The sequence below is a fragment of the Myxine glutinosa genome, chromosome 10, assembly GCF_964187855.1.
Source record: "Myxine glutinosa chromosome 10, kmMyxGlut1.1, whole genome shotgun sequence".
Classification (NCBI taxonomy): Eukaryota; Metazoa; Chordata; class Myxini; order Myxiniformes; family Myxinidae; genus Myxine; species Myxine glutinosa.
Genome location: NC_136270.1, coordinates 134,322,783 through 134,344,203, shown reverse-complemented (window position 1 = coordinate 134,344,203; position 21,421 = coordinate 134,322,783). Strand labels below are relative to the sequence as shown.

General features: G+C 43.4%; 1 protein-coding gene across 1 annotated transcript in view; it reads right to left on the bottom strand.

Annotated features, from left to right (window-relative positions):
* Nucleotides 1-21,421, bottom strand: part of LOC137433750 (myosin-6-like) — a 181,262-nt gene that overhangs the window by 12,701 nt on the left and 147,140 nt on the right. Inside the window, exons 22-33 of the mRNA XM_078786144.1 lie at nucleotides 20,243-20,498; nucleotides 19,791-20,033; nucleotides 19,460-19,636; nucleotides 16,429-16,574; nucleotides 16,078-16,168; nucleotides 13,831-14,220; nucleotides 13,089-13,215; nucleotides 10,569-10,687; nucleotides 7,463-7,659; nucleotides 6,842-7,191; nucleotides 6,614-6,738; nucleotides 5,224-5,339 (exon numbers count right to left, since the gene is read on the bottom strand). Coding sequence (XP_078642270.1) covers nucleotides 5,224-5,339; nucleotides 6,614-6,738; nucleotides 6,842-7,191; nucleotides 7,463-7,659; nucleotides 10,569-10,687; nucleotides 13,089-13,215; nucleotides 13,831-14,220; nucleotides 16,078-16,168; nucleotides 16,429-16,574; nucleotides 19,460-19,636; nucleotides 19,791-20,033; nucleotides 20,243-20,498 — 2,337 coding nt within the window. The remainder of the gene's footprint in view (nucleotides 1-5,223; nucleotides 5,340-6,613; nucleotides 6,739-6,841; nucleotides 7,192-7,462; nucleotides 7,660-10,568; nucleotides 10,688-13,088; nucleotides 13,216-13,830; nucleotides 14,221-16,077; nucleotides 16,169-16,428; nucleotides 16,575-19,459; nucleotides 19,637-19,790; nucleotides 20,034-20,242; nucleotides 20,499-21,421) is intronic.

The following is a 21,421-nucleotide window of genomic DNA, read 5'->3' as shown; positions in this document are numbered from 1 at the left end:
CGATTTCAAATAAGGATTGCATATTCATCCTGAGATAATTATGTCTGCCAGCAAAGATGGATGGAGGTAATGTTTTCACCCCTGCCTGTTTGTCTGCTTGTGAACAAGATATCTCAAGTTGTGGATGGTTTTGGACTAAATTTGGTGGAGAGGTAGTGTATGTGACAAGGATGAAATGATTACATTTTGGTTCAGGTCTGAATCCAGATCCGGCCTATCAGTGGATAGAAAACCTAAACTGTTTGCCCTGGTGGAGGTATGCGCTCTATCTAACGAGTGCACTTTTAGTTTCTATTTTACTTTCATTTTTTTATCATTCTAACATTCAACCAAGTGTTTAATGACCTCCGCGACCCAAGGTAGGCGGAGGTAATGTTTTCACTCCTGTTCTGTTTGTCTGTCTGTCCCGGTGTGTACCCTGGTTAGAATAGGTACACCATATCCCTGCGTGTCGTAAGAGGTGACTAAGAGGGTTGGCGTCAGGAAGGGCATCCGGCCATAAAAACATTGCCTCAAAAAGAGAACCGTGACAATTACAACTACATATGGGCAGGGTACAGCCCGAAGTGGAGATGGGTTTCTGCGGTTTGGGACATGGAATGTAGGGACAATGACAGGGAGATCAGGAGAAGTGGTGGAAGTATTGGTCAGAAGAAGAGTGGACATATGTTGTGTGCAAGAGACGAGATGGAAGGGAAGTGGTGTGAGAATGGTGAAGGGTAGGCAGGGACAGAAATACAAGTTTGTGTGGCAAGGGTGCCTGGAGGGCGTGAATGGTGTTGGTGTACTGTTTTCTGAGGAGTTTGAAGACAGTGTGGTGAGTGTGACTGGAGTGAGTGATAGGTTGATGATGGTGAAAATGATGATTGGAAAGCTCTTGGTGAACGTCATCTCGGGATATGCTCCGCAGGTTGGTCAGAGCGATGAAGAGAATGACAAGTTCTGGTGTGCGATAGAGAAGCTGATGGAAAACGTGAAAGATGAGGAAGTTGTTGTGGTAGGAGGAGACCTAAATGGACATGTGGGAAGGAGTATGGACGGTTTTGAGGGAGTTCATGGGGGTTACGGATATGGTGTGAGAAATGGAGAAGGTGAAAGGATTTTGGAGTTTGCTGATGGCGCTGATTTGTTGCTTTGTAATACTCAGTTCCAGAAAGCGGATAATAAGCTTGTTACATACACGTCAGGTGGGTCGACGACAACCGTTGACTACCTGATGGTGCGTAGGCGAGATAGGGGGCACCTCCGGGACACAAAGGTGATCCCGGGGGAGGAGGCTGTTTCACAGCACCACTTGGTTGTCTGTGACATAAGGGTGAAAGGTGCGAGGAGAGCTCGGCGGGTGAAGTACCAACCGAGAATGAAGGTGTGGAGGTTGAAAGAGGTGACAGTAAGGGGGCATTAGAAGAGAGGCTGAGTAGGGTAGAGGATGATGTTGTTGAGCTTGAACGTGGTTGGATATCAATGAAAGATAGCCTGTTAGGAGCCGTTGGTGAGGTATGTGGATGGACAAAAGGACCACCGAGGCACTCGGAAACATGGTGGTGGGATGAGGAAGTTGGAAAGAGGATTGACGAGAAGAGGAAGAAGTTCAAGGAGTGGCAGAAAGCGAAGGGTATGGGGGCAGAAAAGGAAGAGCATGAAAGTTATAAGGCAGCCAAGAAGGCTGCAAAGAAAGAGGTAGCATAGGCGCAGGAGGCATGTAGGAAAATGTTCGGAGAACGCTTGGATTTGGAAGAGGGTCAGAGAGCGGTATTCAGGATTGCAAAGCAGATAGCGAAAGAGAGGTGTGATGTGATGGGAGTGAGTTGCTTGAAGGATGAAGTGGGACAAATCGTTGTGGACCCAGATGGAATTAAAGGAAGATGGAAAAGATATATGGAAATGCTGTTGAACACAGAGAATGAATGGGATGGAAACATAGAGAGTAACCCAGTTTTAGGCCCGGCAGAGAGGATAATTGAGAAGGAAGTTGAGGAAGCGATAAAAGCAATGAAGAGTAGAAAAGCGGGAGGGGTGACGGGAGTTATGGGAGATATGTTGAAGGCAGCAGGAAGTTGGGGTGTGAAGAGAATGACAGAGATCTGCAATCTGGTGGTGAAAGAATGCCGTATTCCAGTGGTTTGGGAACTGAGTACCCTCGTCCCTCTATACAAGGGGAAAGGTGACCGTCTGGAGTGTGGCTCGTACCGAGCGATAAAGTTATTGGAGCATTGAATGAAGGTATTGGAAAGGGTGTTGGACAGGAGGATAAGGAAGAAAGTGAAGATCGACGAAATGCAGTTTGGATTTATGCCAGGAAGAGGAACGACAGACACGCTCTTTATTGTGAGGCAGTTGCAGGAGAAGTACATGGAGAAGAGGAAGAAGTTGTTTCTTGGGTTTGTTGATCTGGAGAAAGCATTCGATAGGGTTCCACGTGAAGTAGTGACATGGGCATTGAGGAAGTTAGGAGTGGAGGAATGGTTGATCAGAGTGGTGATGGCAATGTACAAAAGAGCGTGCACAGCTGTAAGGACAAAGGACGGGAACAGTGGTGAGTTTGAGGTGAAGGTGGGAGTGCATCAGGGGTCGGTACTAAGTCCACTACTATTTGTAGCTGTGATGGAGGTGCTGGCTCAGAACGTAAAGGCGGGTTTACCATGGGAGTTGTTGTATGCAGATGATCTGGTGTTGATTGCAGAAAGTATGGATGGACTGAAGGAGAAGATGAACGAGTGGAAGGAATGTATGGAGACAAAAGGTCTGAAGGTGAATATCGGAAAAACGAAGGTGATGGCAAGTGGTAAAGCATGTGGTGAGGTGGAAAGAACTGGGAAGTGGCCGTGTGCTGTGTGCAGGAAGGGTGTCGGAGTGAATTCCATTCAATGTACAATGTGCGCTGAGTGGGTTCATCAAAAATGTAGTGGTTTGAGAGGGTCATTAACCAGTGTGGCAGCTACATTCAAGTGTAAGGTGTGCACAGAGGGAGCTGCAGATGGAGGAAATGTTGAGTTGGATCTTTGAGATGGCGTGAAGCTGGAAGGTGTGAAAACATTTTGTTACCTTGGAGACATGCTGAATGGAGAAGGTGGATCAGACTCGGCAACGGTTGCTCGAGTGAGATGTGCATGGAAGAAGTTTCGGGAACTGAGTGGCGTGCTGACGAGGAGGGGAGTGTCATTGAAGCTGAAGGGAAAGGTGTATGCTGCATGTGTGAGAAGTGTTATGATTTATGGGAGTGAGACATGGGTAATGAACGTAGAGCAGCAACGAAGGCTGGAAAGGGTGGAATGCGAGTGGTTCGACGGATGTGCGGAGTATCGTTGAGAGAGAGGAAGACAAATGATGAATTGCGAAAGATGATGGGAATAGAGCCTGTGATTGATGCTGTGAAGAGGAACATGTTGAGATGGTTTGGTCATGTGTTGAGGAAGGATGAAAGTGACTGGTTGAAAAGAGTGATGGAATTGAATGTAGAAGGAAGTAGAGGACGGGGAAGACCGAGAAAGACTTGGCTAAAGATGGTCGAAGAAGAAATGCGGGCAAGGGGGTTAACAAGGGGAGATGCAGAAAATAGGGCAAAATGGAGAACATTGTCATGGGGATACAGGTCGTTATTTTGTGATGGTCGTTGGACATTTCGGAGTCCCACATTTCGGAGTCCATATGCAAAGGCTAACCCCCGCTCTTGCAGGGAAAATGGCCTTAAAATGCCTGTTGTTGTTGTTTGCCGATAAATGAATGGAAAGAAAGAAGAGGAGTGAATGCAATTGAGTGACTAGAACTGCACTCGATACAGCACATACCTCCGCCAAGATGAATAGTTTAGGTTTGGTATCCACTGATAGGCCGAATCTGCATCCGGACCTGAACCAAAGTCTAATTGGCTTGTTCTTGTCACCTGAGAAACTCATCCACAAAGTTTTGTCATAATCCGTCCATAACTCTTTAAAATATTGTGCTGTGTATCATTTTTGGCCCTATCACTCAATGGTGAAGAATCACTTGAAAATTTCTCACATCGGATCCAGATCGAGATCTTCATCAGAATCTAATAATTTCATCCATGTCAAACACCTAAACATGTCCACAAAATATCGACCAAATCTCTCCATAATTTTTTGAGATATCCTACTCACAAACAGACAGACAAACAGACAACAAAAACAACAACAACATGCATTGTAAGGCCATTTTCCCTGCTAGAGCAGGGGTTAGCCTTGCGGTCCCCATGACAATCTTCTCCATTTTGCCCTATTTTCTGCATCTCTCCTTGTTTAACCCCCTTGCCCGCATTTCTTCTTCCACCATCTTTAGCCAAGTCTTTCTCGGTCTTCCCCGTCCTCTACTTCCTTCTACATTCATTTCCATCACTCTTCTCAACCAGTCACTTTCAACCTTACTCAACACATGACTAAACCATCTCAACCTGTTCCTCTTCACAGCATCCATCACAGGCTCTATTCCCATCATCTTTCGCAATTCATCATTTGTCTTCCTCTCTCTCAACGATACTCTGCACATCCTCTGAACCATTCGCATTTCCACCCTTTCCAGCCTTAGTTGCTGCTCTACGTTCATTACCCATGTCTCGCTCCCATAAATCATAACACTTCTCACACATGCAGAAATCATAACAACCAAGTGGTGCTGTGAAACAGCCTCCTCCCCCGGGATCACCTTTGTGTCCCGGAGGTGCCCCCTATCTCGCCTACGCACCAGCAGGTAGTCAACGGTTGTCGTCGACCCACCTGACGTGTATGTAACAAGCTTATTATCCTCTTTCTGGAACTGAGTATTACAAATCAACAAATCAGCTCCATCAGCAAACTCCAAAATCCTTTCACCTTCTCCATTTCTCACACCATATCCGTAACCCCCATGAACTCCCTCAAAACCGTCCATACTCCTTCCCACATGTCCATTTAAGTCTCCTCCTACCACAACAACTTCCTCATCTTTCACGTTTTCCACATTCATTTATCTGCGAATGGAAGAAAATGCTTCTCTGATGTAATGGAGATTGTTTTAATCGAAGACCTGCTTTGCAATTTCCTCAAACATTCCTCCTCACTTCCCCCATCTTCTTACTCGATGCTCGCCAACTCATCTTCAAACTGTCATGGATACCGAGTGCCGTGAACTGCATTGCAGACGTGCATGGAGGGAAACGGGTCATGGAAATTTTGAACGAAGTGCGGGGTTTTTTTTTTACCTGTAAAAGTTTTTTGGGAGATTTACCTGAGGTTATCGATCTCCTCGTCCTTCTCTGCTATCTTGCGATCCATTTCAGTTTTGAGCTGCGAGGTTTCCAGCTGCAATCGCATAACCTTTCCCTCCTCGTGTTCTAAACCACCCTGTGAAAACAAAACCACAAAAACCTCAACGCTGCGAAACGTTTATGAAATGTGCTGTTGATTTTAGTTTTTAAACTACAAACTGACAGCATTATCAAATTGGTCAATATTGTGGGTCAAAGTTGTTACGTCATGATATAACCTTTTGCTTCGACCACGTTTAAATCGTATTATGACTACGACTTCAACAGCCCCAATTCTTCCCACCTTTTTGTAGGATCGGCCAGGGAGAGATTTTGCCACAAGTCGTTCACAAACCAATTGGACAGGCCTGCGTTCAACTGAAGATGATTTGGGCAGGAATTTGTAATTTGTTCAGGGTGCGGGACAACTCGCGTACTATTCATCGGGATACACAGTGGGATCTTTAACGTCCGCCAGCTACCCCCGTTAATTCACCCCAGATCCACTTTTTTTGGAAATCCCGACTTCTTTCTTTTCTGCAAGTTCTAGCAATGTCCATGTGTTTTATACCTTTCCCACCCCCTCCCTCCCCCCCGCCCCCCTCTTCCCACGCCTCCTCCCCCCAAGCCCTCTCCCTCCCACGGATCTCCAAATGTCCCTGTTCTCTGCGGTTGTACTTGTGTGCTTCCCTCTCTCTCTCCCCATCTTGTCTTCCGCTCCCTTTATTGTATGTTGTGCGTCCGTTTTTTTTTGTTTTTTTTGTGATTAATGTTAGCTCTTACACGAGCCTCGATCTTGTATAAAAACCACCTTTAGAGGCCATTTTTCCCCGCAAGCGGGGGTTGGCCTTTTTCGGGAACCGTGGTTGTTGTTGTTTTTCGGTCCCCTTTTTGAAGCAATGTTTTACGGCCGGATGCCCTTCCTGACGCCAACCCTTTTTGCCGCCTTTAACGACAAGCAGGGAATTACCAGTGAACTGGTACTCAATTTGCCGACCTCGGAAGGATGACAGGCTGAGTCAACCCCCCTGGCGTTAATTCAGCGATTGACCGGGATTCGAACCCAGGATCCTAGGAATCCTAAGCCGGCACCCTAGCCGCTAGCCCAACACCAGGGCTTTGTATACAAAAGAAAAAAGGAAAAAAAAAGAAGCTGATGCCGGCACACTTGATGTCTATCCTAGGACTTGTGATGCTTCACCCTGCCTGTAAAGGGCCAGTCGGTTCAGAATTAAACCAAGACCAAGCAGCTCAAAGGTAAGCGTTACCTCCTCACCATCCTGTCGGATCTCCAAACACACTTACATGAAAGTAACAAATCAATTTTGATAATACAGGTTACGCAATGGAAGCATTACATGTCCTCCACACCTCTGCCTCCTCAAGCGCCGCCTGCATGTCGAGCTTTTCCTGCTCACTCTGCTTCTTTAATTTCTCAAGTTCATGCAAGTTTCTTCCTCCTTCACTCATCTGGTCAGTGAGATCAGCTATTTCATCTAAAAGGAAGATAAACAACAGTGAAGAGAGCAATTATGATGATAAGGATGAAGACCACCGCATAGTATTTGAAGTTTGAATTGAAAGTCAAAATGGCGATACCTTGAAGGTTCTTGTTTTCTCTCTTCACAGTCTCGAGGTGATCGAGAGCTTCTTCATATGCATTTTTCAACTTGAACAGCTCCGTACTGATCCCTCGGTGCTCTTTCTGAGAGCCCTCAAGGTCGCTCTGTGACTCCTCGTATTTCTGCTTCCACTCCATGAGCGTCTTATCGTAGTTCCGTTGCTTCTTGTCGAGGACCGCAGCAGCTGCATTTGCTCTCTCCAGGTCAATGGTCAAATCTTCCAGTTCACTCTGCAGTCGGTGCTTGTTCTTCTCAAGAGAAGAACATTTGGCATTCGCAGCTTCGACAGCTTCCTCTGCTTCCTGAAGACGTGAAGTGAGCTTCTTCCTGTGAGTGAATTTTGGCATCAGCCGAATGTGTTCTGAATTTTCAAGAAAATGACAACAACTGCGTAACCTTATGATTGTTAAACAGTTGAGGCCTGTTACGGATTTAGTGGATTTAGAGCTTGTAGATTAGAACAAGGAGAGGATTAACGGATGCATTTTAACAACGAACCACAAAACATCATTGATATTGACCAATATTGGTGACAATCAATTATTAAATTGTTGGAGGAAACTTGAAGAACATATTTATCTTGGGTACTTTGTCTTACTTGGCTTCTTCCAATTCTTCAGTGCGCTGAATGGCGTCCGTCTCATACTTGCTCCTCCAGTGAGCGACCTCCACATTGGCTTTGGACAAGGTTCTTTGTAACTCGGACTTGGCTTCAAGCTCTTCCTCAAACTGTTCTCGCAGCAGGTCACAGTCATGTCGAGCTGCCTGGAGGGCATGAGCCAGCGCATTCTTGGCCTGCAGGTGATGGTGGGTATTGGGAAGGAAGCCACATCAATGATGGAGAAGAGTTTAGTTGAAGTTCCTTTTTGATGGTTTTAGTAAAGAAAAATAACCCACTTAATCAATGATTTATGTTATTTCCTCTAAAAAAAGTACAAACAAATCAATAACTCTTCCTCCCCTGCTCCAATTGAGTCATCTGATCATGTTCTTGTGAGAGTCAACATCTCTCTTGCTATGATCAGAAAGCTGCCCCCGAGCCGGAGAGTCTGGTCCTTTACTCAGGCTGACTGGCACGGACTGGTCTTCTATCTCCGGCACCCCTGATGTTCCCATCACCTGGGAATTTTTCCACTAAAGCTTGTTCTCCCTTATGTAGAAATGAATCTAATCTTGGCTGCTGTTATCATATCCGCCCTGTTGCCGCTGGTACACTGAAACATGTGGTGAGGCAGTTGTCTTCAAATAACTTGCTTTTTGTATACAACGTCGAGGCTCATGGAAGAGTACTCTTCATGGAGCTCATGGAAGAGCGGAAGCTAGTACTTGTACACTGAACGGATCAGGACAAAAGGGGCAGTTGAGAGAGGGGGGAAACACCAACAGCAGAGTTGAAGGCCAAGACAGAGGCAGACTTGGACAAACAATGGGTGTCGGGTGGAATGGGGGCAGGAGAGGATGCGTGGAGTGGAGAACATGGATATAGAAGGAAACTCTCAGGAGGGAAAACTGGAAATTTGGAAGGAGGGGGGATTGGGGTGGGGAGGGGAGAGTGAAAGAGGGAAAAATCGGAATGTTATCACCACCGAGGTTCACCTGTAGTGACAAGGTGTTTGCAGCCGTGAGCATGGGTCGTGAGTAAACTGTCTTCATTTGTTGATGGAAAATGGCGAGCCGTTATTTATGATTACATTGCGTACGACACATTTCATCAACCCAAAGGTGGATTACTGAATGAATGTTGCATTGTTATTGACAGCTGGCATCATCATCGTCATCATGGGGTCGATCTCCATCGGACATCAGGATTAATAATGCCATGTTTCATACTATTTATGCTGTCCATTTGAATAAATCCATCCTTTGGAAATCCCAATTTGTATGAATGATGAAGTATTGTGTGTTGGACTGATTTGGCTCCATTCCTATCCGGCCTACTCCCTAGGAGAGGAGTAGGGAGGGAGTAGGGAGTAGGCCGGATAGGAATGGAGCCAAATCTAGGGCCTAGACCACGTAATCTTTGGTTGAGATGGACTGACGCAAGCTGAAGAACTGCAATCATGGAATCCATCATCGCAGTTGATATGAAATCCTTCTTTTTCTCCAATGACCTGATCTCACACCTTCATTTTGGATTCAGACCCAATCACTCCACCTTGGACACGTTGCTTCTTCTCTTCTAACAATGGATGGAAGTCATCTATCTCAGGCATGACAACATGGCTGGCTCTCTGGACATATCTCGAGCATTAAATACAGTCTGACATCCTACCTTGTTCTCCAAGCTCTCTGCCTATGGCATCCAATGCCAACTCCATGCATGGCGTACTGACTTCCCCTATTCATGTAGGCCGCACATGGCTCTCAACGGAATCCTTTCATCTCCTTTCCTGCCAAGGCTTTAGTTCCCCAAGGCAGTGTCTTGGGCCTAGTCCGGTTCCTCACTTTCATCAAATATCTTTCCGATTCTCTGGAAAATTCTGCTTATCTCTGTGCTGATGATTCCACCCTCTGCCGTTTCGTTTCTCATCCTTCAGATAGACCGACAGGTCGCAGCCCCTTCCCTCTCTGCAGACCTTGATAAAATCAAAAGCTGGTGCAGCACATGTGACACGTATTTCAACACTGATAAACCTCGCATTCTCAGTCTGTCTCCAAAAGGACCATCCAGTGAACCCTCCCATCTAAAATACTTCCTTAACTCAATCTCTTGGGTCTCGCAATCAGCCATGATCTTTCTTGGACAAACTATCTATCCAATTTGGCCTCCTAAGCCAATCACCGACTGGGAATCTTATGCCGTGCAAAACCTTTCCTTTAACTTTCCTTTTTCTGCACTTTTTTCAACTTATAAGGCCTACAACCACAGCTCTATAGAGTACTGTACTGCACCCACCCCACCCCCACCCCTCGGCCTGTCACCCCTGCACTTGCACTTGTTGATGCTGTGGAAAGCAATGCCCTCAAAATCATTGGAATTTGCCACAATGAAGCCGAGTTACTATCCCTGTCTTCCAGCACATCCTTTTTGTTCTTACACCCTCTGCCTTTCCTTGCTCTGTCTAACCCCCTCCCCGTCGCCTCCCACCCCGTAGATTTCTGCAGGGTGCACGCAGTCTGCTAGTAATGCACTTCTGGGGAAACTCCCAAATTCCAGGCCCATTGCTCATCTCCACTCATTTGTTTCTTTTTCCTTTCACCCGTGGAACCAACTATCTCAGTCTGTTCAATCCCACCCTTCCCTTCAGGGCTTCAGGACAGCTGTTCACCACAACCACACCACAACCCACATCCATACTCTTGATCTTTTCTACCCTCATTAACCCTCCCAAGCACACCCCTTCCTTTCCAGATTATTGTTTTCCCTCCTCTCCCTAGTATTTTTTGTTTCATTTCTGTTTCATCTCCGGTTTTCCCTTTTCCATCTTGCTGTGTTTGAGCTTTTATCCAACTTGTTCCCCAATTGTGTCGTCCTCCCCTTCCCTGAACTCATTCTTCCCAATGCCCATTCTTCCTGCAAGTGTCCATCTATTGTGTCCCACCACCTTGCCGAAGGTGTTTCACGGTTCCCTCCCCTACATCCCGCCTCCACGATATTCTTCTGTTATGTTCTGGTCCATTCTATGTTCAAGCTCTTCCACAAGCCTCAGCCTTAGTTACAAAAAACAATACAACAAAACCCATCACTGAACTGTCTGTATTACCTTTGTTTCTTCTTCAAGTTGCCTCTTGAGTTCATCAACGTGCTGTGTGAAGGAGATTTTCCCTCGTGTGAGCTGATTCACTAAAACCTCTTTTTCCTCTAATTTCCTTGCAAGTTCACCTAAAAAAGAAAATAACATAATAATAATAATAATAATAGTAATAGTAATAATAATAGTAATAGTAATAACTAGCCGAAAGCCGTGGAACATCCACGGAAGGGAGGATGTGGTGTCTGGATAGAGTGTACCATTATGGATGGCATAGGGGATTTGCTTGTCCGAGTAAGAGTTAGGAAGAAAGATGAGAATGAAGAGTGCGTATATGAACAACGATCGCCGACACCGGCACAAATGCATGCTCTGGATTGTCCACTCAGTGGACGGCTTGCTTTCGCCTTCGCCTGTCCAATCGGCGGACGGCTTGCTTCGCCTTCGCCCAGCAGACGCCAATACGATGGCGTCGTAAGATGGCGTCGTATCGGCAGTTAATCGGATGCTTTTGGGCCCCAACGTCGGCTAATTCAGATTTTTCGAGTATGGCTGTACGTGATAAACAAAGAGCGCGGTTCGTAGATCGTAAATCCATTAGTGCCGTGGGCATCGGGTCACTGGGTGCGGCGTAAAAGGGATAACAAAGTCGAGTCCTTACGCTATTATGATATAGATAGTACTAATAGTTATAATCATAATTTCAGTTTTATTGACAAACACCAAACAAGAATTCCAAAGACTCATAAAAATACATCTAGATGTACATAAACATCAAAAATAAAAACGATCTATTCAAAAGGTTTAACACAACTAAACTAGAGGGTTCATAGAACGCGATACCCCGCGGAGTGTTGAAGTATATACAGGTGGGCCTTGCTGTTCGTGGGGGGGGGGGGGGGGGGGGGGGTTACATCTATCTATAATTCCAGCAATCTCTGTGTGAATGTCTGTGTGTCTGTGTGTGTGTTTGTCTGTGACCGCTGTTTCTCGACAACCACGGGTCCGATATACTTGAAACTTGCCAGGTATATTGCTGGGGACCCGAGGATGTGCCTTTTCAAGGTTTGAAATTAATCGGACAAGTAGTTACCGAGCTATGGCGATTTAGCCGTTCGCCGTTCGCTTTGGCTTTGCGAATGGACCAAACCATTTCATGTAAATAGAGGGGGGGGTTCTACCGTACTCGCAAGCCGTTCGCTTTGGACCAAACCATTTCATGTAAATAGAGGGGGGGGGGGGGGGGGATTGTCACCGTACTCGCAAGCCGTTCGCTTTGGCTTTGCGAATGGACCAAACCATTTCATGTAAATAGAGGGGGGGGGGGGATTGTCACCGTACTCGCAAGCCGTTCGCTTTGGCTTTGCGAATGGACCAAACCATTTCATGTAAATAGAGGGGGGGGATATAATTTTAGATATATATATAGTACGGGCATGCCCTAGTTCTTGAAAATCCCGTGAACCACTAATCTGTAAACTTAGGGGGTAATGGAGAAAATTGGCTAAAAGGGACTTTAAAATTAGTTTAAACTATACCCTTCATTTCATTGATATTTTTGTGTATTGTTTTCGAATCGAGTTAATTGGCATGTTTGTGCACATATTTGTGAATTGTGCCCTTTGCTTTCAGTCAGCTCACCAATAACAGTTATTATGCCAAACGCCCAATGCCCAATTATGATGCCCAATAACCGTTATTATGGTGGGGCTTTGGGTTCACAGGGGTCAAAAAATTTTTTTACTTAAAATTTGATATTGAATCATTCCTGGTGGAATGTTTTGCCATCTTTCAACTTTGCTTTAGGTGGGAAGTGTGGGGATTTACGATGGTGAACCATCCACTTGGCTCTAGTCCATGAAAAAAAAACCTTGGATTTACTTTTCCAGATATTTGCAACCGTTGGTCCGATTGACAGGAAATTTTCACCATAGGTGCAGCTCCTCCTGTAGAATATTTTAATGATAATTATGATGTCATAGGTCACGTGGTATGGGCGCCATCTTAGAAAAACCGAAAAACTTTGCACCTCTATATCTCCGAAAGTGCTGAATAGAAAATATTGAGACATGGCTCATTGTAAAGAACTCTCCATGGGGAATAAAATATGTTAATGATGATGTCATCAGTGCCTCCATTATGACATCATCATTCGACAAGTACAAAGCGTCATCCGATCAAGATGAAATTTGTTGAGTGGCATCCAGGGATAAATTGGTTGGAAAAAAAAATACAGATGACATCATAGGTCATGTGGTTCGGCCGCTGGATTTGTTTTAACACAAAAGCCTTAAAAGCACTAAAAACACATCCTGGCGAGGGTCTGCAATCTCGGATTGCTCTTTCTTGTTGCTGTATATACTTTACCAACATCTTCCTGCTATTGGAACTTTTGTAAACTTATTATTTTCTTAATGAAATGTCATGCATCAAATTATTTAAATTATCATCAAATCATTTATAACATCCTTGTTCACTTTTTCCTGTTCACCACAGAAGACGATTAGGATAAATGCATGAATGATGAAATACCTGATTCATTGAGAAGTTTAGCTTTTTGGGTTGCTAGTTCCGAATTTTGCCGTAAAAGTTCATCCATCTTCACACTGCTTTCATTCAGCTGATCCTCATATGTTCGACACATCTTTTCTGCATTTGCCTGAAACAACAGAAACATTGAAGAAAGTTTCTTATTATGCGACAAAATATTTTGTGTTGCTTGTAAATTATTTTTTTAAATGTGCTGCATGTGCTGAAATTTATTTTCCCTCTACTTTCATGTAGTTAATCGAATTGCATTCAGATCTATATCTAATTAAACTTGTTTACTGCTGTCAACAATTTTGATTATACATTGATGTGAATGCAACTGCTGTTCTAGTTCATATTCCTATTGAATAAGCTGCCGATTAAAAGAGTAAACTTTTTGTTACATGTGCTTGAGGACATTAATAAATGATTTACAATACGAAATCCATGAATGCCCATGCTCCTGTTGTAATGGTAAGAACATTAGTCCATCATCCCTGAGACCGCATGTTCCATTCTGGTTATTCAAGAGAACTGCATGAAGGAAATGAAGTTGAAAATCCTGTAAACTGAGCTAGTTCAATGTGATCCAAATACACACTCTGTGGTTGACTCTTAAACCTCAAGGCAACTTCTAAAGGGCAGTAAAATGCACTACAAGAAAAAGTCTCATTGCTGCTCACATCTTGGTTACCAAATATAAAAAAAGGTTTTGTGATTATTTTTGACCTTCGATAATAATCACCTTTGCTTTGGCGATCTGCTCAATGTTTGATGAAAGATCATCGAGTTCCATCTTGTACTCGCTTTTCTCCTTCTCAAGCTTTTGCTTGACACGCTGCAGGTTGTCCAGCTGTTCTCCAAGCTCCGCCGCGGCGTCCGCGTGCTTCTTGCGAAGCATGGCAGTCGTCGCCTCGTGTTGCAGCGTGGCCTCCTCCAGGTCTCTTCGTATTTTTATGAACTCGGCCTCACGTTTCTTGTTCATTTCAATCTGGGCTGCGGTCGCTCCACCGGCCTCCTCGAGCCGCTCGCTCAACTCTTCCAGCTCCCGTGTCACGTCTCCTCGCTGCTTCTCAACTTTCGCTCTGGCAGTTCGCTCAGCCTCCAGCTCTTCCTCCAGTTCCTCAATCCGAGCCTAGAGAGAAAAGCTGCTGTTGATTTTTTTTTTGTATCGAAAATGCACATCCAGAAATGTATTGGAAAAATTGTATCCATTCTAGACCTTTTCACAAATAATACTTCTGTAAATTAATTATTATCTCAACTAAAATGATTCACCAAAAAATATTTCTCAACTAGAACTCATCTCAACAAGAACTCCTCTCAACAAGAACTCCTCTCAACAAGAACTCCTCTCAAGAAGAACTCATCTCAAGAAGAACTCATCTCAAGAAGAACTCATCTCAAGAAGAACTCATCTCAAGAACTCATCTCAAGAACTCATCTCAACAAGAACTCTTTGCAATTAGAATGTTCTTCAATTAGAACTCATCTCAACAAGAACTCTTTGCAATTAGAATGTTCTTCAATTAGAACTCCTCTCAACAAGAACTCCTCTCAACAAGAAGTCCTCTCAAGAAGAAATCATCTCAACAAGAATTCCTCTCAAGAAGAACTCCTCGCAATTAGAATGTTCTTCAATTAGAACTCCTCTCAATAATAAATCCTCTCAATTAGAAAGTCCTTCCGTTTGGAACTCATCTCAGCGAGATCTCTCAAATAGACTGATCTCTCAACAATAATTCCTTTCAACCAGAATGTTCTTCAATTCAAACTCCTCTCAACAAGAACTCCTCTCAATGTGAAATCCTCTCAACAAGAATGTTTTTCAATTAGAACTCCTCTCAACTACAACTCCCATCAACAAGAACTGGTCTCTCACAAAGAACTCCTCTCAAGGAGAATATTCTTCAATTAGAACTTCTCTCGGCAAGAACTCCTCTCAATGAGAAACTTCTTCAATTATAACTCCTCACACCAAGAACTCCTTTTCTTTTAGAATCTTCTTCAATTATAACTTCTCTCAACAAGAACGCCTCTCAATGAGAATGTTTGTCAATGAGATCTCTCAACTACAACTGACCCTTAAACTAAAACTGACCTCTACACAAGAACTTACCCCTCAACTAAAACTGACCTCTCAACTAAAAGTGACCTCTCAACTAAAACTGACCCCTCAATTAAAACTGCCCTCAACACAAAAACTTACCCCTCAACTATAATTGACCTCTTAACTAGAACTTACCCCTCAACTAAAACCGACCTCAACTAAAACTGACCTCAATGAGAACTGACCTCTTAACTACAACTAACCCCTCAACTAAAACCAACCTCAACTAAAACCGACCTCAACTAAAACTGACCTCGCAATAAGACTGACCTCTTAACTAGAGCTTACCCCTCAACTAAAACCGACCTCAACTAAAACTGACATCTTAAATAGAACTTACCTAACTAAAACTAACCTCTTAACTAAAACTGACCTCTCTACTAAAACTTACCCCTCAACTAAAACTGACCTCTCAATGAGAACTGACCTCTTAACTAAGACTGACCTCAACTAAAAGTGACCTCTGAACTAAAACTGACCTCTTAACTAGAACTGACCTCTTAACTAAAACTTACCCCTCAACTAAAACTGACCTCTTAACTAAAACTGACCTCTGAACTAAAAGTGACATCTTAACTAAAACTGACCTCTGAACTAAAACTGACCTCTTAACTAGAACTGACCTCTTAACTAGAACTGACCTCTTAGCTAAAACTGACCTCTTAACGAAGTCAATTAAAAGCTTTTCTTCTCGCAGGTACAAAATTCCTTAACACGGGGCATTTTAAAGGTAACATCGAATACCGTGCAAATAAATCCAATGGTGTGTGATACCTGCATGCCGGACAACAACTGATCGAGAGTCACTATTTTCATTTTGTTACTTGGAAATAACCATAATATTAATTACTTGATATCAAGTGCCCGATGTGGAATGTTTACCTGAAGTTCTTTAATTTTCTTCTGTAATTGTACAACCAGTGTTTGCTCATCTTCTATTTTCGAATTCAGTTGATGCATCTCAAATTCTTTCCTTCATTTTGAAAAACAGAAATGCCAAAGGTGAATTTTAAAACTTACTTGGAGATGATAAAAATCTTACCGACTATCGCTGCCCAAGTTTATCATGAAAGATAAATTATCTTTAGGAGAATAATATGAATTCTAATTAAAACGTTTTTTTCATGTTACAATCCACAACAGGTAAAAATGATCGAATTCACAATCCAGATCATGTTCCTTAACAAATAAAGAAACAATTAACATGTTATGAAGTCGACAATGAAGAAGCACTTTTTGATTTTCTCCTCGAGTTGCTGCTTTTCATTTTCCAGATCCATAACGTTCTCCTGAGTCAGCTTGAGATCTCCCTCCAGTTTCCGCTTGCTTCGCTCAAAATCCATTCTCATCTTCTTCTCCTGCTCCAGAGCGATTTCCAACTGTCGGGGCAGGTGAGTTGTATTTCAAAGGCAGAAAATAACCAGGTGTTTATAATTCTTTTACTATTTTGTTTTGAAGGAGAGGATATGAGAGGAGGGTTGGAAAGAATAGGGGAGAGAGAGGAGAGAGACAGAAGAGGACATATGATGGGGAAGAGATGTCAAAATCCAGCAATTGCTTTTGTCTGTCCAGATGCTGCTAATTACCTCCATCACCAAAGGTGGATGGAGGGCATGTTTTCACCCCTGTCTGTCCGTTTGTGAACAAAATATCTCAAAAGGTTGTCGACGCATTCGGACGAAATTTGGCAGACATGTAGCGTATGCGACAAGGACGAAATGATTAGATTTTGGTGAAGATCCGGATTCGGATCCGGATACTATAATGTTTTAAGTGATTCTTCACCATTGGGATATAGGGCCAAAAACGATACATAGTAGGATATATCAAAAGATTGTGGACGGATTCGGACGAAATTTGGCAGACATGTAGCGTATGTGACAAGGACGAAATGATTAGATATTGGTGAAGATCCGGATTCGGATACTATAATTTTTAAAAGTGATTCTTCACCATTGGGATATAGGGCCAAAAACGATACATAGCAGGATATCTCAAAAAGTTGTGGACGGATTTGGACAAAACTTTGTGGAGAGGTTCGGTGTCTGACAAGGACGATTCGATTCGATTTTGGTGAAGATCTCAATATGGATTCGGATATGAGAATTCTTAAAATTTTACAAGTGATTCTTCACCATTGGGAGATAGGCCCAAAAACGATACATAGCAGGATATCTCAAAAAGTTATGGATGGATTTGGACAAAACTTGTTGGACAGGTTGGGTACCCCTCGACTCACACGACAAGGAAGAATCGATTCAATTTTGGTGAAGTCGAGATCCAGCTAGTAGAATTTTTAAAGTGATTCTTCACCATTGAGTGATATGGCCAACCAGGTGGAGGTATGCGCTCTACTGAGGGCCGTCCTAGTTACATTTTGTGTACCAATTTTAAAGCAAGCAATCTCATTCACAACCTCAGACAAGAGGTAATCTGATTAGTAAATACCACACTTAGCATATATCTTCTCCTCTTCAATTGCCGTCAAGTCCATAGAAATCTTAGCTCTTACACGAGCCTCGATTAAACAAAAATAAACAAAATACAAACAAAAAACAAAACAAACCAAGGAAAATACAAACAAATATACAAAAATACAAACGATACACAAATAAAACGAAAACAAGCGAAGTTAAGCCAAAATGTGGAACCATCAGAACCTTTTTCGTGTTTAAAATCAAATTGTGCAACAAGTATTTGAGAATCGAATGCTGGGTATAGAGTAAGAGCAGGATGGCCAACTTGATGTCATAACCGCATCATTCTCCCAGTATGGCAATGGCAGCTCGATGCTGGTGCATGTGGCCGCAGTACTTGCTCGCAGCGTGCTCCAATGATAGATACACCAGGAGAATTTTGTAGTTTTTCAGCCAATGAGAAGCTTATGTTCTAATCATTCAATCATAGCAGGCCATGCTAGACAGTGGTGGCATGGACCTAGGGGGCTTGGTTTGTTTTGTATTAGGCAGCATTCGGTTAGGCCGTTACCTGGTCCCGTAATGGTCGAGCACCAACAACGGAATGTAACAAAACAAAGTAGCCGAGGTCACAAAAGCAATAAAATCAATGTTTCATGAAAATTATTATCAAGCAAGATATCTGTGATGAAATCAGATGGACTATTTTACTTAGAGATGATAAAAATCCTACCAACATGGTAATTATCGAGCCTGGTTTTAGCTTAGCGGTTAGGGTGCCGGCTTGGGATCCTAGGGTTCAAATCCCGGTTGATCGCTGAATTAACACCAGGGGGGTTGACTCGGCCTGTCATCCTTCCGAGGTCGGCAAATTGAGTACCAGTTCACTGGTAATTCTCTGTGTGTCACAAGAGTTGACGAACAGGGTTGGCGGCAGGAAGGGCATCCGGCCATAAAACATCGCTTCAAAAAGGGGACCACGGTGCCCGAAAAAGGCCAACCCCTGCTCAGCGGGGGAAAATGGCCTCTAAAGGTGGTTCTTGGTTCTTCAACATGGTAATTATCGCTGCCCAAGCTTTCCATTTATTTTCAGAAGTGTGTGGTGCCCTTTCTCTTGGATTGAAAAGGTCTCCTGCATCACATTCGAGGAGCATGTCAGACACTCTTGGCTACAGTCGATATTCTATCAGAAACAACGCGCTCTAATGCTGAAGATGCCTCCGCATCAAATTGGCCATCCTGCTCCCAGTCTATCCAAACCGAAAGAGGTTGTCAGGATAACATTGTCTCTTCGTTCTCCTATTATTACCCCACGCACGCAAAGTGAAAAGCATGAATAGGAAGCCAAGTTTTCCGTTGGAAGAAGGCTTTGTAGGATGCCGATTGCTGCTGCGTTCAATGGTGATAAATAAAGCCTTCCTCTCCTAAACTGTGACACATCGTCATGTTATCACAGTGTATGACGGTGATGCATGAGACTGCTTCAGGAGCGCCAAACTTCCGCATTTTAAAAACGATCTTCCAAATCATTATTCTATTAAAATTGAACTACGGTATATACCTGCACACTACGCGGGGTATCGTGTTCTATGAACTCTCTAGTTGACAATGAGACAGCTTATGTCATGAATAGACATGTATGTAACAATGGGTTATTTAAAGTATTTTTGTGCTCAACGGATTTTACCTTTAAACCGATTTCACATCATTCGCAATGAAAATGATTCATTTGCAACACGATATTCCCCACAAAATAGCTCATTTGGTGTTCCGTTAAGACCTAGAGAGGGTACACCGTAACTTTGGTATCGAGTTGGCTTAATAATGGGATCGATAAATGGACTCACTTCATCAACTTGTTGCTCCAGCTTGATTTTCGATTTTGAAAGGACGTTGACCTTATCTTCTTCAACTTGTAAATCATCCAGTGTCTGCTGCTGTGCTTCCTGCAAAGCCTTTTTCTCTTTTGTCAACTTGGCATTAGCCTCATCTTGAGAAGCCATTTCTTCCATCAGGTTCTTTACCTAAAATTCCAGAGTACATGCTCCTGGTATTATCACAAAGAGTTATCCACAATACTACAAAAATGCACAATGACAAAATATCTTCATAAAACAAACATCGTGCATCACGTTGTCATTCTCTCATCAAATCAATCTGAAGCTCGGTCGTGTATACCTTGTTTTCCGTGGCATGTTTCTCCTTTTCCACCTTGGCTAACGTTAACTCCAGGTCATCAATGTCTTTCTTCAGTTCTGCACATTCGTCCTCCAGCTTCCTCTTCTTCACGGTCAGGTCCGAGTTTGCTTCCTCTTCCTCCTCCAATCGCTCTGTCTGTTCCTTGACCTTAGATTCAAGCTGCAGCTTCGCTTTGATAAGGAGGTCACAGCGCTCCTCTGAATCTGCAAGATTGTCCTGTTCCTGTTGAGGCAGCAGCATGAAGGTTTCGGTAACAACACTGGATGTATATACCCTCTGTAATTTCACCAAAACTGATCCATCAATTGCAGAATTTCTACATTCGCACACACACATGATTTTGCATTCTTGTTTGTTTTATAAAACAGACTAGCAAAACAACGGAAGTGCTCGACAGCAAGCGTTATGGTCGGATTCATTATGGAGCTCACGGCTTGAAGCTGAAGTGAAAGATCATTTTTCTCCTGGACAAGTCCAACTTGTTTTCCTTCAAGTTCCTTTCTTCTCAATTCGGACTTCGCTAATGCTTCTTTGAGTTTGTCGAATTCTTCCTTCATGTTCTGCATTTCCTTCTCGGTTTCGGCACTCCTCAGCAGCGGCTTTATCTTGAAATAAAGTTTCATCCACGGCCAGTTTTTCACCGCCATGAAGGCCCTCACATTAGTCTGGATAACTTGCAGCGCATCTCTGAAATGCAAATTGCATCACATTGGTCTCGCCCAAAAGGGGCTTGTATTTTTGCTGACAAGGTATTTTTCTCTGCAATCATTTGTCCGATCGATGCGAAACTTTAAACATAGAAGGGACTCCCCACGGAGAACATTTTATGGATAACTCTGACATCATAGGTCACATGCTATGGCATCCATTTTGGATCAAAGGGGAAAAAATTGAACAACTCCGAAACCGCTCAACAAAAAAAATTGAAACTTGGCACATGTCATAAACTCTCCATGGGGTATATTGGGTGATAACGATGGCATCGCTATAAATAGACCATAATTGGCCTATGCTTATAATTCCATATTCCAGCCATAATTAGTCAAGTCGAAATCCTTATCCGAAAAATCTGAAACTTCATGTATCTGATCTCGACCCTATGGGAGTAGAAACAAGAGAAGAACCACCTTTAGAGGCCATTTTTCCCCACAGAGTGGGGGTTGGCCTTTTTTTGGCACCATGGTCCCCTTTTTGAAGCAATGTTTTATGGCCGGATGCTCTTTTGTGTGTTTTGTTTGTCTGGTTGATTTGTTTGTGAAGTAAATGTTAGCTCTTTCACGAGCCTCGATTCAGTATACAAAAAAAAAACCAAAAAAAAAACCCTGTTAGTCGCCTCTTGCGACACACAGGGAATTACCAGTGAGCTGGTACTCAATTTGCCGACCTTGGAAGGATGATAGGCTGAGTCAACCACCCTGGCATTAATTCAGCGATCGACCGGGATTCGAATCCAGGATCCTAGGATCCCAAGCCGGCACCCTATCTGCTAAGCCAACACCAGGCTCGAGACCCTATGGGAGTGAAGAATTAAATTTATGACATCATCACTCACGTGGTCTGGTGGCCATTTTGGATTGAAAATAAAAACATAAAAAAACCTTCTCCAGAAC